The sequence below is a fragment of the Sciurus vulgaris genome (assembly GCF_902686455.1).
Source record: "Sciurus vulgaris genome assembly, chromosome: 10".
Classification (NCBI taxonomy): Eukaryota; Metazoa; Chordata; class Mammalia; order Rodentia; family Sciuridae; genus Sciurus; species Sciurus vulgaris.
Genome location: NC_136470.1, coordinates 29,260,046 through 29,276,821, shown reverse-complemented (window position 1 = coordinate 29,276,821; position 16,776 = coordinate 29,260,046). Strand labels below are relative to the sequence as shown.

Genomic DNA, 16,776 nt, shown 5'->3' with positions numbered 1-16,776 from the left:
TCCAACTTTTGAATTGATAGACATAAAACATGTGTTTCAGTCTAGTTCTGAATGGAAAATAAAGTACACAGTTTAAAAAACAAACTGCAAAATGGCATTTATTTACATTAAACATGAATTACCTGTATACACACATATTTAAGAGGCACAATCTGTTTTGCACAATAACTGTAATATTCAGCACATACTACACAGTTGTATCTGTTGATAAGTTAGTGGTTTGAGTGAAAACACAGTACCAAAACATTCCTGATACAAAATAAATTACTCACATACTCTAATTATACAAGACACTTAGAATTTTGTTATGTACTTGAAAAAACAGTAGCCAAATGTACAACTAAAAAGTTTTATGAAAAAACCCTTTAGACTGTTATTCATAAATGATCCCTTTTAGAATGCATTCTTACCTTTTAAATAAACTACATTGATGTCAAGATTATGTAAATATAGAGAGAGCCCTAAAATATGATTGAAGACAGAAATTCCTTCATTTTTTTTAAAGGTGTAACTATACTAGAGAATATGCTAAACTATTGCCCCAAAATTCCAACACTGCTATTCTATTTCTCAAACACAGTCAAATTATTTAAACTCCAATTTTAGTATGTGATTAGCTGCCCTGTTTTGCACATTGTTTCCTTTAATGAAAAATAAAAGTATAATAGGTTTAACAGATTGTCATGAACCATATCAAGTATCCGAGAAATTCAAGTTTTTTAATCTTAAAATATTTTAGGTTAAAACTGATACTCTGGAGATCGAACACTTTTCCCAAAGACCTTCCAAAAGACATTTCAATTCTAAAAATCTATTAAGATTTATATAAAGTCCAAGAGAACACTTGAATATTTTCATAATGTAGTGGTGGATTCATCTTTGGCATTTCTCCATTAGTTCTAATAAGCATTTTACATTTTATTTACCTACTACAGATATTTTCTGCACACAAAGGTATTTGAAATCAACGTTTTAAAATCAATTTCACTGCTAAGAAAAATTTTTCTTTTTAGATCGGAAAAAATATTAACACTATTCAATGTTTTGATATTATTGAAATACTTTTGCTTGGTTCTCATCTTTAGTGACTGGAAACAACAATCTTTCAAATTCAACACTGGATAAAGAAGATACAATTTACCTTAACAAAAATGGTGACCAGGATATAAAATTTTTGAATACTAACATGAAGTAGATCTTTACTAAGGAAAGAAATACAAATATCTTCAAATAACATGGGAATCACAGAAATTAAACTGCTATTATTTTCTTAACTTGGTTTCTGTGGCTCTTCTTAAAGGAAACAAAACACAATTTCTACCAATGCTGATTTGTGGAAAATTTTCCCATATTTCCTCCTATGTTAGATTTATTTCCAGTATTCACAAATTTTATGCTCTCATCACACTCCAATTTATGGCTAAAATAATCCAAGTGTAACTATTTAAGAATAATATAGAATAATAACAGGACATTTACAGTTTGATATATTTTCCTCCTTTGAAACAAAATATAGGGAAAAATCTCAAAGAAACTGAATGAGATAAACTTTATAGCTCAAATTCATGCTATATTTGTCAGAGCTCACTGACAATATAAATGAATAAAACAGAAACACAATAAGTAATTAATGCTATTTACTAGTATCTGCAAATGTCTTGGATTACAAAAATGATATAGCAATGACTTTATTGTGACATTAACACATTTTAAAAATGCAACTAATAATTCCCTATTGTAGTCTAGCCAAGCAGAATCATGGAAATCCAAGCAGAGAATGATGCACAGTAGATGAAAGAACTACAAATTGGGTATTTCTACTAGCTGGTATAGAAAAACTTGAATAAATTTGTACCTATTTTAGAAAGAAAAACTGATTCATGACATACATTAAAATAATCTGGAGAATGTAGAATATGTGCATATGACGCATAACTGGACACTGAATTTGTAAAAGTAAATTTGTATATGGCCGTTACTGAATATATATGCAGCTTAATACTGGTACCTTCCAGTCAATGTAAATACCTGACATCAACACTGTTATTCAAGTATAGTTCAAATTTATAGTTACATGTGATGACCAAGTTAAGAAATTATCAGCTCCTACTAACACAATTTAGTAAGAACTGGGAAATCTTTTAATCGGCACTATTTAACGTTTACAGAATATAATATTAAGTGCATATGGTTATCTATTTCCAGACCCCAGAAAATATAGCCACCTATGCTCCCCTAGTAAGAGTTTTACCTCAACTCTTAATCATTTTAGAAGTATGTACTGGAATGAGATCGCTCAAAAAAAAAAAAAAAAAAAAAAAAAAGGCTATGTAAAATTTTCTTGTATCGAAATATTGCCTTCTAGGTAAATCTGTGAGATACTTTAGATAGCGATCTTCTTTTTTGGAGGAGGTGCTCTGATAAAGGGGAAGAGATCACCAGATAAGATCACATATTTGTATTTGATCACGCATCATTCCTCCAGAATTCAATTGAAATTGGTTTTCTGTAAATGCTTATTGGGAATTTCTAAAGCACTGACTTGGAGAGGCCATGAGCCTCCATCAATCCCTGCTTGGATGGCCACACCTGTTACCACTGCCAGGTCAGGGTCTACAGATGTGTTGGGATCCTTTCCAAAGAACTCTTGAATGACTTGGCGGATTCGAGGAATACGAGTAGAGCCCCCAACTAAAACAACCTCATCAATCTCAGTTTTGTCTAGGTGGCCTTCTTTTAATACTTGCTGAATGGGCACGAGTATTTTCTGGAAGAGATCTTCATTAAGGCTATCAAAGAGCTTCCTGGATATTTCTGTTTCAAATAAAACCTGATTTTTTCCACTTTTCTTTACAGAAAGGCCAGGTCCAAACTCCCTGTTTGCGTGGTGATCTATTGGGCTAAGTTTGTCCTTCGGCAGTTCACTGTCATGCTGAGCTTCCTTTCCATCCTTTTCCTCCATTGTTAGCAACACTGATATCTGGGCAGACTGATGCAGAGTCAGATTTAATTTGACCATTTCCACAGCTTGCCTTAATCTGTGGATTTCCTCTTTCCTAGAGGGGAGGAAGCCATACATTTGATACACCAGTTTATACAAGTACTGAAGCAACCGCTGATTGAAGTCCTGTCCTCCAAGTTTATTGTTTCCTAAGTGAAAAATTGAAAAGTTTGTATTATATTTATGCATATATGTATGTGTATAAAATCGGAGTCTAAGATAACAAATTTCTCTTTCCACTAAAATTTTATTCAAAGACTGATTATTAAAAACTGGGTTAAAATGATTTTGACCCTAACCCATACTATTTAAAAACTATGCACATGAGGGTTAAAATACTTAAATGGTGTGAAAGAAACTATTTCAATATTATCAGATATTTTTTCAAAAATAGAGATGAAAAAACAGATTGGCTTGCCATAACAACATATATTACCAAATAAAATAAAATGATGCCTTTTTATTTTTAAGGAATTTTTTCTTCCCACTGTTTCTTTCACAATCACCATGAATTCCTTATTGGCTCAATATGATAAAATTGGCAGTTTATTTGATTTATAGGGTATCCTATCACTTAAACTTAATTTTTTGTATATATAAATTGTGGCATAAATAACATCTATATAAAATTACAAGCTTGGATGGTACATGCCTATAATCCCAACTACTCAGCAGGCTAAGACAAGAGGATCACAAGTTCAAGGCCAGTGTGGACAACTTAGCAAGAGCCTGTCTCAAAAAAAATTTAAAAATGGGTTGAGGATGTAGCTCTGAGGTAGAGTTTTCCTGGGTTCAATCCCCAGTACAAACAACAACAACAAAAAATTCAAAAACAAACAAAATACAAAAGAAAAAAAAAATGAGTTAAAGATTTCTTAAAAAAATAAAACTAAACACAAGCTACATATTAGGTAAGTTAAGGTAAGTGTTGCTTGAACCTCTTCAATCCTCTATTGTTTCTCACCAGACATTGCTCGAGTTAGAAACATTCCTCCTTGTTTATTCAGTAATGACACATCTAGAGTTCCTCCACCCAAGTCGATAACCAGGACATGGAAGACATCAGCCTTGTGGAGACCATAGGCCATTGCTGCTGCTGTAGGCTCATTTATTACTCTCAGGATCTTCAGTCCTGTAAGATTGATTGGAGAGAATGACAACTAATGAGAGGAAGTTATTAAGAAATTCCTTCTCACTCAACCCAATAGGATGTTTGTTTTAAATTCAACGAAAATAGCAAAATGGGAATGATATATACATAGGCTCTTCTAAATGGTATATTTAAATTGTTCTTAAAAAAAAAATCATTACATAAAGAAATAAAAGTCCAAGTTTGGTGAAATAAGTACCTGTATTCTTTATTAATACTTTCTAATATTCACATTACACTTGGGAAAATATGAGCAATAAAACTTTGATCATTATATACTATAACAAACTACTGTGAAAATGAGTAAAGCTTATCTTGCGCAGGCAAACGACCAGATTTCCTTGAACAAAATTCTTACTTTAAGCCAACTTTCAAACTTAAAGAGTAGTCTGGAAAGTAATATGTTTCAGGAACTATAACAACATTTAAACTGAAGAATTCTTTCAAATATCCTAACACCCATTCCTTTAGCTCTCTGACTTTCATTTTGCTCTGGTCACACTAACCAATGTCCTATCCTCATATATCACCAGAGTCCCACTTTATGAGGACTATATTATTTCCTCCCCTTATAATGAACTTCCTGCATGAGTCTGTATAGCTAACCACCTCTCACTTCCTTCAAATCTGCTTAAATATCTCCAGGAGGCCAACTGATCACCCTACTTAAACCTGTAAGTCCCCTATTATTCATGGTTAGGGTCTAAAATGTCTCCCAAACTCTCATGTGTTCAGAGGTAAGGCTTTTGGGAATTAATCAGATAATAAGGGCTCTGACCTCATCAGTCCATTAATCCACTGATGGTCTGAAGGGACTACTGGAAGGTGGGACTTAGCAGGAGGAAGGTCACTGGAAGCATGTCCTAGAAGGATTTTTCTTCTCTGGCTTTTCTCTCTCTCTTTCTCTCTCTGATTCCTGCCTGCCATGATCTGAAAGCTTTCCTTCACCTACCCTTCTGCCATGAGGTTTTTGCCTAGAAGCCAGGTGACCATGGACTGATTTTTGTGAAAACATGAGCCAAAATAAATTTTTCCTCCTCTTAAGTTGCTCTCATCAGGTACTTTGATCACACTGACTCAAAGCTAACACCCCACTTCCAAACACCTGATCACCACAAGCAATCCTGTCCCTTTATCCTGCTTGTATTTTTCATAGCATGTTACTTTATGATTCTCAGTCAGGGGTGATTTTATGTCCAAGAGCTCTATGGCAATGAATGAAAGCACTGATTGTTGTAACATGCTGCTAAGTATTCTTAAATGCACAGGACTGCCCCCACCACACCAAAGAATTATTGAGCCCAACATGTCAATAATGCAAAGGGTAAGAAGCCATATATTAAACTTAGATGTTATGCTTATTCTGTTTCCCTCCAGTCAAATATAAGCTCACAAAAACAGGGATTTACCTGTTTATTTGCTGAGACACTCAATATTTGCTTTTAAAAAATTTTTTACTCCATCTGCTATTATTTTTATTTATTTGTTTTTACGTGGTGCTGAGGATCAAACCCAGTGCTTCACACATGCTAGGTGAATGCTTTACCACGGAGACACAACTCCAGCTCCAATATTTGTTGAATAGTGTTAAAACTTTTTCACATCAGATTTTTTGAAAACATTATATTCAACTTAACATTAATTTAAAAATTTTTAGGAAAAAAAAAAATCCCTCCTTGCTAATACATCCATGTTTTCTGCCTTTGTCATGTGCCTATATAACTGGTTCTTATTTCAATACACACATTCTGCATCATACTACAGAGCTTTCATAATTATCACTTATAAACCTACATAAAAATATACTAATTTATCTACCATATAGGTTGTTTTTGTGCCTATAGTTAAGTGATTTACAAAGTGATAAATATTGCTACAACGACTTTCAACCAAACAACATTTTCAGAAAAATTCACCTCAGGCAAGGTTGCAATTACCTGCAAGGTTGGCTGCTTCGATTGTTGAATTTCTTTGTTTTAGGTCAAATTCTGCTGGTACAGAAATGACAGCATTAGCAACTGGCATTCCAAGATATTCTTCTGCCATTTCCTTTAATTTTAACAATAGTCGAGAGCCAACATATTCTGGAGAAACGGTGATGGTCTCATTACTTGTCACAGAAAACTCAACCAATCCATTTTTGTTTAAAACCTGTGAAAAGGATTTGCATAAAAAATTTTTAAAAGGAATATAAAAGGCTGTTATGTATATACATAGCTATGTGCTTAGACACGTATATACTAGATTTATTCAATAAAAACTCACCTTTACAAACTGATAAAATACACTATAATGTATCCGTCTGCCAAGATTAGAGCTTATTAAGTGTTATACTTTAAGATCTATAAATTATACTAGTTTTTAATAAGAGCAGAATAAAATTCATAACCAAGCAAATAATACATATTTGTTTAATAAGTCCATAATAAAATACAGGAATTTCCCTTTATCCACGTGGGAATATGTTCTGAGTCCCCCAGTGCAATGCCCTTCAACTTAAAGAAAAGCATTTGTTTTGGCTTCTCTTTGGCATATTCAAATTGCCTGTATCACTACTCTTGCATCTGGGTGCCATTCAGTAAAATAAGGTTACCTCAACACAAGCATTATGATACTTCAAGAGTTAAGCTGATAATCAGAATAAGTACCAAGGGACTAAAGGGCAGAAATATATATAGCGGATATGGGGTGATACCAGTTCTGGGTGGGACTGAGTAGTTGCCAAGACTTCATTATGTTACTTGGAATGTTGTACAATTTAAAATCTGTGAATTATTTCTAGAATTTTTCATTTAATATTTTGAGATAGTGGTTGATCAAAGGTAACTAAAACCATGGAAAGTAACCATAGGAAGCAAAATCACAGATAAAGGAGGGACTAATATATAAGAATAATAGTTGTTGAATCATATATGTAACTTAGGGTCTTCTCTCTTTTTTTCCCCAGATTGTTTCCTAGAGTAAAAGATATATGAAAGAAGTTTCTAGTACATATTTAAGATAATAATTTTAGTACTTTAATATGTTCTTATCCAAGAATCAAATATCATTTACATTCTTATTTCCATGAAAATGTTTACTGTATATTAGCTAATTTTCTCTAATGTGAGCATATATTTAAAAAACTAGATTAACTCTAAAACATACTACCCTAGTAGTAACAACAGACTGTTTTAACAGCAATAGTGAAGACAATTAATTTCATTCAGAAATTAGAAGACTCTTCCCTGTTCATTCTAGACCTAATAATTAGGTTTCAATTGAGAAAATCTGACCTTCTAAAAATAAAAACAAGCCATACATCTACTATTTATATAAGCTACAAAGATACCAGTATCATAAGACCTACCCCAAACAATAAATCATTTAGAATAATTTGAAATTTAAAAACTTAAAATAACTCTTCAACCAGTAAATAATGCATCCAAAGGTGTAATTTGGAGAAAATATATAGCTTTAGACTGTTTTATCACTAAAGATTGTAAAGTTATAAAAGAATCCCAAGAAAGAATCTAAAACCAAAGTAATAAAGTTAGAAGTACAGGGAGTAATTTTTTTTCTCTCTGAAAATAGACTAAAAAGATGAAAATTTTTATGGATAAGTTTATTCAAAAAGCAGCAGTGACTGAACTACCCAATGATTCTAAAATGAACTTAGAATCCTAGTTCATAACTTAGAAGAAAAACACTACATGAAAAACATAAAGATTTAAATGTTTAAAAGACAGAAAAAACACTCAGCAACAAAATACAGACCAACCCTCATATAAAAGCATTAGGATGAAAAATGAAAAAAAGAAACCAAAACAAGTGTTTAGGATAAGAGAGACCATAGTAAGCATGGTAACAATCAAGGTCAATTTTATAAAATTGAGGTAACTTTGCCAAATAAAAATTTAAAATTTTGACAACTCAAAAACAAATCATCAGTTAAAATAAAAATTATAAAGAAAAAATGACAAAAACAAAGGTATTTGGCTGTCATCGTGTCAAAGAAATAGAAGAAAAAAATAATTCACTAAAGAAAATAAAAATACAAATAAACAAATTTCTAAAACATATCTCACTAGAAAGCAAAGAAATAAAATTTAACAAAGATTCCATTTTTCTTTCATCTGATTGGCAAATATTGTAAAACAATAACTAGGGAATATACAGGTGCTCTAAAAAATAACAGTTGAGAGCATATAACCTTTTTGGTGTACAATCTGTTAATATACATCAAAAGCCTTAAAAACATGTACTTTTGACCTATCAATTCTACTTTTAGAATTCAAGTCAGAAAATTTTCAGAGAAGTAAAAAAAAAAAAAAATGTATATACAAAAATATTCCCTGAACCTCCACCATCAGTGGATTATCAGAAAAATAAGAAAATATACACTGAAGAGACTGATCAATTTAGTCATTTCACACAACCATTAAAGATAACATCTATGACACATCGCTGAGTTTCAAGTAAGTCAGAAAACACCATGCCTTGTACGATCTATTTAGACTTAAACAGATATGTATACACACACATGCAGAATATCTATCTACAGTATATGGGGCTTCATCAAACTCTCTGCTACCTTGAATGAAGTACGGACACATTCTGAAAATGGCAAAGCAGGTATATGGGGTATATGGTAAGGTCCTAAGTCCTAGATAGCACTGAAGAGTCTTTGAAATAACTCAGCTGGAGCTGCTGTGGAATTTCTTTTTAAGTGAGATACATAACATCCATGTAGATTAAGTCAATTAAAATATAATGTTTTATAATGTGAAAATGAAGAATTGAAACAAAACAATAAATAAATAATAAACAGTACAATAAGCAACATATTTTGGATTAATCCCTTACCTTAAATGGGTATCTGCCAATTTCAGCTTCAAGCTCTTCTGGAGTGAAAATCTTGCCTATGAATCTTTTGGCATCATAGATTGTGTTTTGAGGATTTGAGTCTGCCAACTCTAAGCTTTCATATCCCACAAACACATCACTGTCAGTGAAAGACACCATGCTAGGTATGCTGATATGCCCATTTTCATCTGGAATCACCTTTACTTTTCCTGTGCCAGGAAAAAATACCCCAACAGAACAATAGGTGGTGCCCAGGTCAATGCCAATCACTTTAGGAGTAGGCAATGGTAAATACTGTTGTGCCAAATAGCCAGCCAACAGGAGAGTCAAAACAGCTGATCCTGAAAATAGGCAAATTAAAAGATACATCTTATCAAATTACTATAATATGCTAAATTACTATAGCAAAGTCTAATATGCTCAATTACTAAAGCAGTCCCTTTAATATCAATCTTTGAAACAAGACTAAAAATATGTCTCATTTAATTTTATACAACCGTTAACACTTCTCTAAGACATCTAGTTTTTCAAGATGTAAATTAGCTATAATTAAAAATGAGGTAATGATAAAAACAAAACAAAACAAAAAACCCTGCAATTATATGTGTAGTTTACTTGTAGAATACATGAGTAAAATGTAAAAATATTTAAGTAATAATTGTGCCGATGATGTCAGGAAACACCCTTCATCTGAAACAAAAGTCAAATATAATCCAATTCTCTTTAACAATTGATATTTAGACTTTATAGCTTTATATGTAAAATTTAAATTATCATTTTTTAAAATTTATTTTTACTGTATGCAAGTGGGATACATGTTGTTTCTGCTTTTACATGAAGTAAAGGCATACCATTTGTGTAGTCATACATTTACATAGGATAATAGTGTTTGATTCATTCTGTCATTTTTTCCTTCCCCCCACCCCTCCCACCCCTCTTTTCCCTCTATACAGTCCCTCCTTCCTCCATTCTTACCTCCCTCCCACCCCCCACTATGTGTCATCATCCACTTATATTGTCATTTTTGAAAAGAAGCTCCATTACTGAAATTCTCACACCAAAAGCTTTATTAATGTAAAGCTAAAACTCTTTACCCTTGTATCTCTTTTTCCCTTTCAAAAGGATAAAATGGATAAATCGGACACAATGACTTTGAAATCTGTTCAGGTATTAAACCATCACTTCATAACAGAACATAGTTAATTTTTAAATATTTAAGTATGAATTAAAGACATCTTGTAGAGATAATATTTAGAGAAGTATAAAGTGAGTAACACTGATGGCACATATATGCAAGCTCCTTGAGGGCAAGTTTTGTTCACTGCTGCATCTCTCATGCCAAGGAATAACAGATGCTCAGCAAAGATAAATTAAGGAAAAATAAACAAATATGAACAAATGCCATACATAATTATAAACATGAGCAAAAGAAGACACCACTCTGAATTTAGAACTAAGCTCTTACTTGGTTTCAGGAGGCTGTGTTATATACCTGTATACACTCATGTTACAACCAAAAACGTCAGTTAGTAGGCCCGTGTTACTAATTGTTAGCTCATCCTCTTCAACACTAACTCAAAGAAATGAAGTGCCAATCCCACTTTCCTTCCACCTACTGGCAAATCGCAGAAAGAGTCTGTCTCCTCCAGGCAGGGGAAGGCTAATTCCCATCCCGATCTGGAGGAGAGAGCCTCAAAGGGCCCCAAATCCCTCTAAACTCAGCATCCCAGGCATCTACAGCTCAGGATGCTCCTGCTGCTGCTCCTCCCCCTTCCTCCACAAAGGGTCCAGGAGGTGTCATTCCTGCAGCCTCCCAAAGGCCCCACTTCGGCTAGCAATTCAAAACCGAGATTCTGTTGGAAGAAACCCAACGTTAAGCCACATGTCCCTGAGAGGGACGAACTGTACGTAGCTGGCCAGAGCCAATCCTCTTCTGGAGGCGCCTCCACCCCCACCAGGTCCGAAAAGCCAAAAATCGCCACTAAGTCACCTTTTCCAGGCTCCCTTCTATGCCAACTGGAACCAAGAGCTCGGACAATCATCCCGCCCACCCTGGCCTCCGCGGACCTCCTTGATGCCCACCAAGGCAACAGGGACCCCTTAGACACTGACCTAAGATCGTCATCTCTCCGGCCATTACAGTCCCGCCGAAGAGGCTTGGGATGACTGTACCAGACGTGAGGCACCGCCCCCACACCGCCCCGCGGGCCCGGCGCCCCCTGGGAAATGTAGTCGGTCTGCGCTCACACCGTGGAAGAAGCTATTGCCCCGTCCACAGCTAGGACTTCAACTACCATGAGGCTGCGGGGCTGAGAGCCTCCATTCAACCGCTGCCAATGACGACCCAGCTGCCCTCCCACCCGCGGACTGCGGAACCAGTGAGACTGAGGTGGAGGGCAGGCACAGGGAAGGACTGGAGTTTATTATCAAACCCCAAGCGCTTGGAGCCAGTTTGAGGTAAACACAGTCTCTTTAGCGCTGCCCTTCCGCTTTGCATCCTGGGAAGTGTAGTTCTTGCCCCTAACTGGCGGAGGGAGTAAAAGGGAGGTTGGAAACCGTTAGGGTATTGTTTCCTTTGGTCCCTGGTCCAGGGGTCGGGCCTTTGTCTTTCGTTCTGCTTCTGGTTAAAGCGTGTTCTTTTGCCTGGGATCGATCTAGATTCTAGACCGAGTTCTTCTGAATCCCCAAACTCCACCAGCCTCCCCTTGCCTCCAGTGTAGGCCCAGAGGAGCCTCATTGCCCTAGACACAGTCCTGGAACTCCAGTAGGATCTTCAGGCTTCTCCTTTTGTTTTGGGGCAAACGAATCCAAGTTATCTTAAGTGAGTGCGATTTATCTAAGAGCGCAGGGACGCATCTTTTCTATTGCTAACTCTGAAGTGGCCCCATAAAAACAAAAACAAAACAATAAACGTAACTTTGTCTTGAATTAAATCGTGAGTGGCCAGAATTGCCTTTATGGACAAGTCCTGTAACATATATTGGCTATTCAGGATACTTATGTTTAACTTTTTAGTTGATTAATATTTTTTTCTCATTTCTTAGTCATGGGCCCCTTTTGACAGTACTTTTGTTGTTTTTGTTATGGAGATGGAGCCTACAAGAAACTGAAGTAGTGGGAATGTCCCCCTCTTCAAACCCCTATTTCTGCGAACAAGTCAGAAAGATGTCAAAAATATTGCACAGAGTAATATGCATGAGTTTATTAAGGACTAGGAAAGGGGACACTCTCAAGGGGGAGAGTGGGTCCTCTCAGGAAAGGAACAATGTGCCTCTTCTGCATTCCAGTTTTATTGGGGAATTCTAGAGAAATTTTCAGAGAGTCCTGCCCAAAAACCTCTTGACTTTTGACAGCAGAATGACATCAGACTTGCATGTACCCACTGTCATGGTAACTCTAGGTCACCGTGGCCCATGCTGACCCATTCTAATTGGATTCTTAAGCACATAATTCTTAGGATTTTATGGTTGGGAGGAACTCTCCTTATCTCCCAGAGTTTTAGAATCTGGTCACAAAAGTCTCCTAGGTTCCTCCCATTGAGTTTATCTTGGGCCTGCATTTCTCCTGCAGTTTAAGGGTAGTTTGCTCAGGAATGTGACATATCCTGTCCACTTAGGCTAGGCAGTCCTGCAGGTAAATTGCTTATTGGAAAAGAAAGCACTTTTACACTGTGTGGACCCACTTTATAGAATTATTCTCTTAACCTTATCACCATTCACATATGTCTGTCACCTAACATTTTAACTGCTGAAGTTCTTGAAGATCCTAGAGACCTGAATCTGCTTTCTGTGGAAATAAACCTCTGTTAGCTTCCATGATAAACAAAAGTTAAAAGAATTTACAAATAGAAAGCCTGCACTACAGAATGTTCTCAACAAAATATTCCATGAGGAGGAAATGAAAAACAACTATGTAGGTCAGCAAAGGGAGGAACTACCTTAGAGAAAAATCCACTCAAAGGAGAATCCAAGCCAAGTTAAAAACCAAAAATAGGCCCAAATGACTGGGAATACAAATCATATTTCAATAATAACCCTGAACTTTAATGGCCTAAACTTACAATCAAAAGACATAGACTGGAAGAATGGATTAAAAAGAAAGACCCAACAATATTCTGCCTGCAAGAGACTCATTCATAGAAAAGACATCCACAGACTAAAGGTGAAAGGATGGGGAAAAAACCTACCATGCGCATGGGCTCAGTAAAAAAGCGGGGGTTTCTATCCTTATATCAGATAAAGTGGACATTGAGCCAAAGTTAGAAGGGATAAAGAAGGACATTTCATACTGCTTAAGGGAACCATAAATCAGGAAGACATAATGATCATTAATACTTATGCCCCAAACAATCGTGCATCCCTGTAAATCAAACAAATCCTTCTCAATTTCAGGAATCAAATAGACCACAGCACAATAATTCTGGGTGACTTTAACACACCGCTGTCACCACTGGATACATCTTCCAAACAAAAACTAAACAAAGAAACCGTAGAACTCAATAACACAATCAATAACCTAGACTTAATAGACATATATAGAATACTCCTTCCATCAATGAGCGAATTCACTTTCCTCTCAGCAGCACATGGAACCTTCTTGAAAATAGACCATATGTTATGCCACAAAGCAGCCCTTAGGAAATGCAAAAAAATAGATACACTGCCTTGTGTTCTATCAGATCATAATGGAATGAGAGTAGAAATCAATGACAAAATAAAAAACAGAAATTACTTCAACACCTGGAGACTAAATAATATGCTATTGAATGAAACATAGATAACAGAAAACATCAGGGAGGAGATAAAAAATTCTTAGAGGTCAATGAGAATGATGATACAACATATCAAAATCTCTGGGACACTATGAAAGCGGTTCTAAGAGGAAAATTTCATTACATGGAGCACATTCAAGAAAAGAATGAAAAGTCAACAAATAAATGACCTAACATTACAGCTCAGAGCCCAAGAAAAAGAAGAACAGAATAATAGCAAAAGTAGTAGAAGATAGGAAATAATTAAAATCAGAGCTGTAATCAATGAAATTGAAACAAAAGAAACAATTAAAAAAATTAACAAAACAAAAAGTTGGTTCTTTGAAAAAGTAAACAAAATAGACAAACCCTTAGCCACACTAACAAAGAGAAGAAGAGAGAAAACTCAAATTATAAAATTCATGATGAAAATGGAAATACCAGGACAGACACCTCTGAGATACATAACATAATGAGAAGCTACTTTGAAAATCTGTATTCCAAAAAAAATAGAAACTATCGAAGACATTGACAAATTTCTAGAGACAGCTCCTCCCAAACTGAACCAGGAGGACATACACAATTTAAACAGATCAATATCAAGCAATGAAATAAAACAAGCCATTAAAAACCTACCATCCAAGAAAAGCCCAGGACCAGATGGATTCTAAGCCGAGTTCTACAAGACCTTCAAAGAAGAACTCATTCTAATACTTCTCAAAGTATTCCAGGAAATAGAAAAGGAGGGTACCCTACCAAACTAATTCTATGAAGCTAATATCACGCTCATACTCAAACCAGGCAAAGACACATCAAGGAAAGAAAATTTTAGACCAATATCCTTGATGAATATAGATGCAAAGATCCTTAACAAAATATTGGCACACCGTATCCAAAAACATATTAAGAAAATTGTGCACCACGATCAAGTGGGGTTCATCCCTGGCATGCAAGGGTGGTTTAACATCCGTAAATCAATAAACATAATCCATCATGTCAATAGACTTAAGGATAAGAATCATATGGTTATTTCAATTGACACAGAAAAAGCGTTTGACAAAATACAACACTCCTTCATGCTCAAAACACTAGAAAAAATAGGGATAGTAGGAACATACCTAAATATTGTAAAGGCTATTTATGCTCAGCCCATGAGCAACATCATTCTTAATGGAGAAAAACTGAAACCATTCCCTTTAAAAACAGGAACAAGACAGGGATGTCTTCTTTCACCACTTCTATTCAACATCGTTCTTGAAATACTAGCTAGAGCAATTAGACAGACTAAAGAAATTAAAGGGATACAAATAGGAAAAGAGGAACTTCAGCTGTCACTATTTGCTGATGACATGATTCTATAGAGGATCCAAAATCCTCCTCCAGAAAACTTCTAGACCTCATCAATGAATTCAGCAAAATAGCAGGCTATAAAATCAACACGCATAAATCTAAAGCATTTTTATATGCAAGCAACAAAACAGCTGAAAGGGAAATGAGGAAAACAATTCCATTTGCAATAGCCTCAAAAAAAAAAAAAAAAAAAAAAAAAACATGGGCATCAATCTAACCAAAGAGGTAAAAGATCTCTACAATGAAAACTACAAATCATTAAAGAAAGCAATTGAGGAAGACCTTGGAAGATGGAAAGATTGCCCATGTTCTTGGATAGGCAGAATTAATATTGTGAAAATGGCCATACTACCAAAAGTGCTATTCAGATTCAAAGCAATTCCAATTAAAATCCCAATGAGGTAACTTACAGAAATAGAACAAGCAATCATGAAATTCATCTGGAAGAATAAGAAATCCAGAATAGCTAAAGCAATCCTTAGCAGGAAGAGTGAAGCAGGGGGTATCTCAATACCAGAACTTCAACTATACTACAAACAATAGTAACAAAAACGGCATGGTATTGGCAACCAAATAGACAGGTAGATCAGTGGTACGGAATAAAGGACACAGACACAAACCCAAATAAATACAATTTTCTCATACTAGACAAAGGGGCCAAAAATATGCAATGGAGAAAAGATAGCCTCTTCAAAAAATGGTGCTGGGAGAATTGGAAATCCATATGCAACAGAATGAAACTAAACCCATATCTCTCACCATGCACGAAACTAAACTCAAAATGGATTAAGGACCTCGGAATCAGACCAGAGACCCTGCAGATTATAGAAGAAAAAGTAGGTCCAAATCTTCAACATGTTGGCTTAGGATCAGACTTCCTTAACAGGAGTCCCATAGCCCAAGAAATAAAAGCAAGAATCAATAACTGGGATAGACTCAAACTAAATAGCTTTCTCTCAGCAACGGAAACTATTGCAATGCGAAGAGAGAACCTACAGAATGGGAGAAAATCTTTGCCACGCATACTTCAGATGGAACACTAATTTCCAGAATATATAAAGAACTCGAAAAACTGTACACCAAGAATACAAATAACCCAATCAACAAATGGGCTAAGGAAATGAACAGACACTTCACAGAAGAAGATCTACAAGCAATCAACAGATATATGAAAAAATGTTCAACATCTTTAGTTATAAGAGAAATGAAAATCAAAACTACCCTAAGATTTCATCTCACCCCAATTAGAATGGTGATTATCAAGAACACAAGCAACAATAGGTGTTGGCGAGGATGTGGGGGAAAAGGTACACTCATACATTGCTGGTGGGGCTGCAAATTAGTGCAGCCACTCTGGAAAGCAGTATGGAGATTCCTTAGAAAACTTGGAATGGAACCACCATTTGACCCAGCTATCCCACTCCTCAGCCTATAACCAAAGGACTTAAAATCAGCATACTGCAGTGATGCAGCCACATCAACGTCCATAGCTGCTGAATTCACAATAGCCAGATTGTGGAACCAAACTAGATGCCCTTCAATTGATGAATGGATAAAGAAACTGTGATATATATATATATATATACACACACAATAGAATATTACTCAGCCATAAAGAATAGCAAAATTATGGCACTTGCAGGTAAATGGATGAAATTGGAGAATATCATGCTAAGTGAG

General features: G+C 35.3%; 1 protein-coding gene across 1 annotated transcript; it reads right to left on the bottom strand.

Annotated features, from left to right (window-relative positions):
* Window positions 1-71: 71 nt before the first annotated feature.
* On the bottom strand, window positions 72-11,183 carry HSPA13 (heat shock protein family A (Hsp70) member 13). The gene is made up of 5 exons (XM_079101371.1): window positions 11,109-11,183; window positions 8,997-9,337; window positions 6,089-6,302; window positions 3,966-4,133; window positions 72-3,150 (listed from the first exon to the last, which is right to left on the bottom strand). Exons 1-5 carry the CDS (start codon window positions 11,131-11,133, stop codon window positions 2,489-2,491), a joined length of 1,410 nt encoding a protein of 469 aa, XP_078957497.1. The 5' UTR covers window positions 11,134-11,183; the 3' UTR covers window positions 72-2,488.
* Between the last annotated feature and the right edge of the window lie 5,593 nt (window positions 11,184-16,776).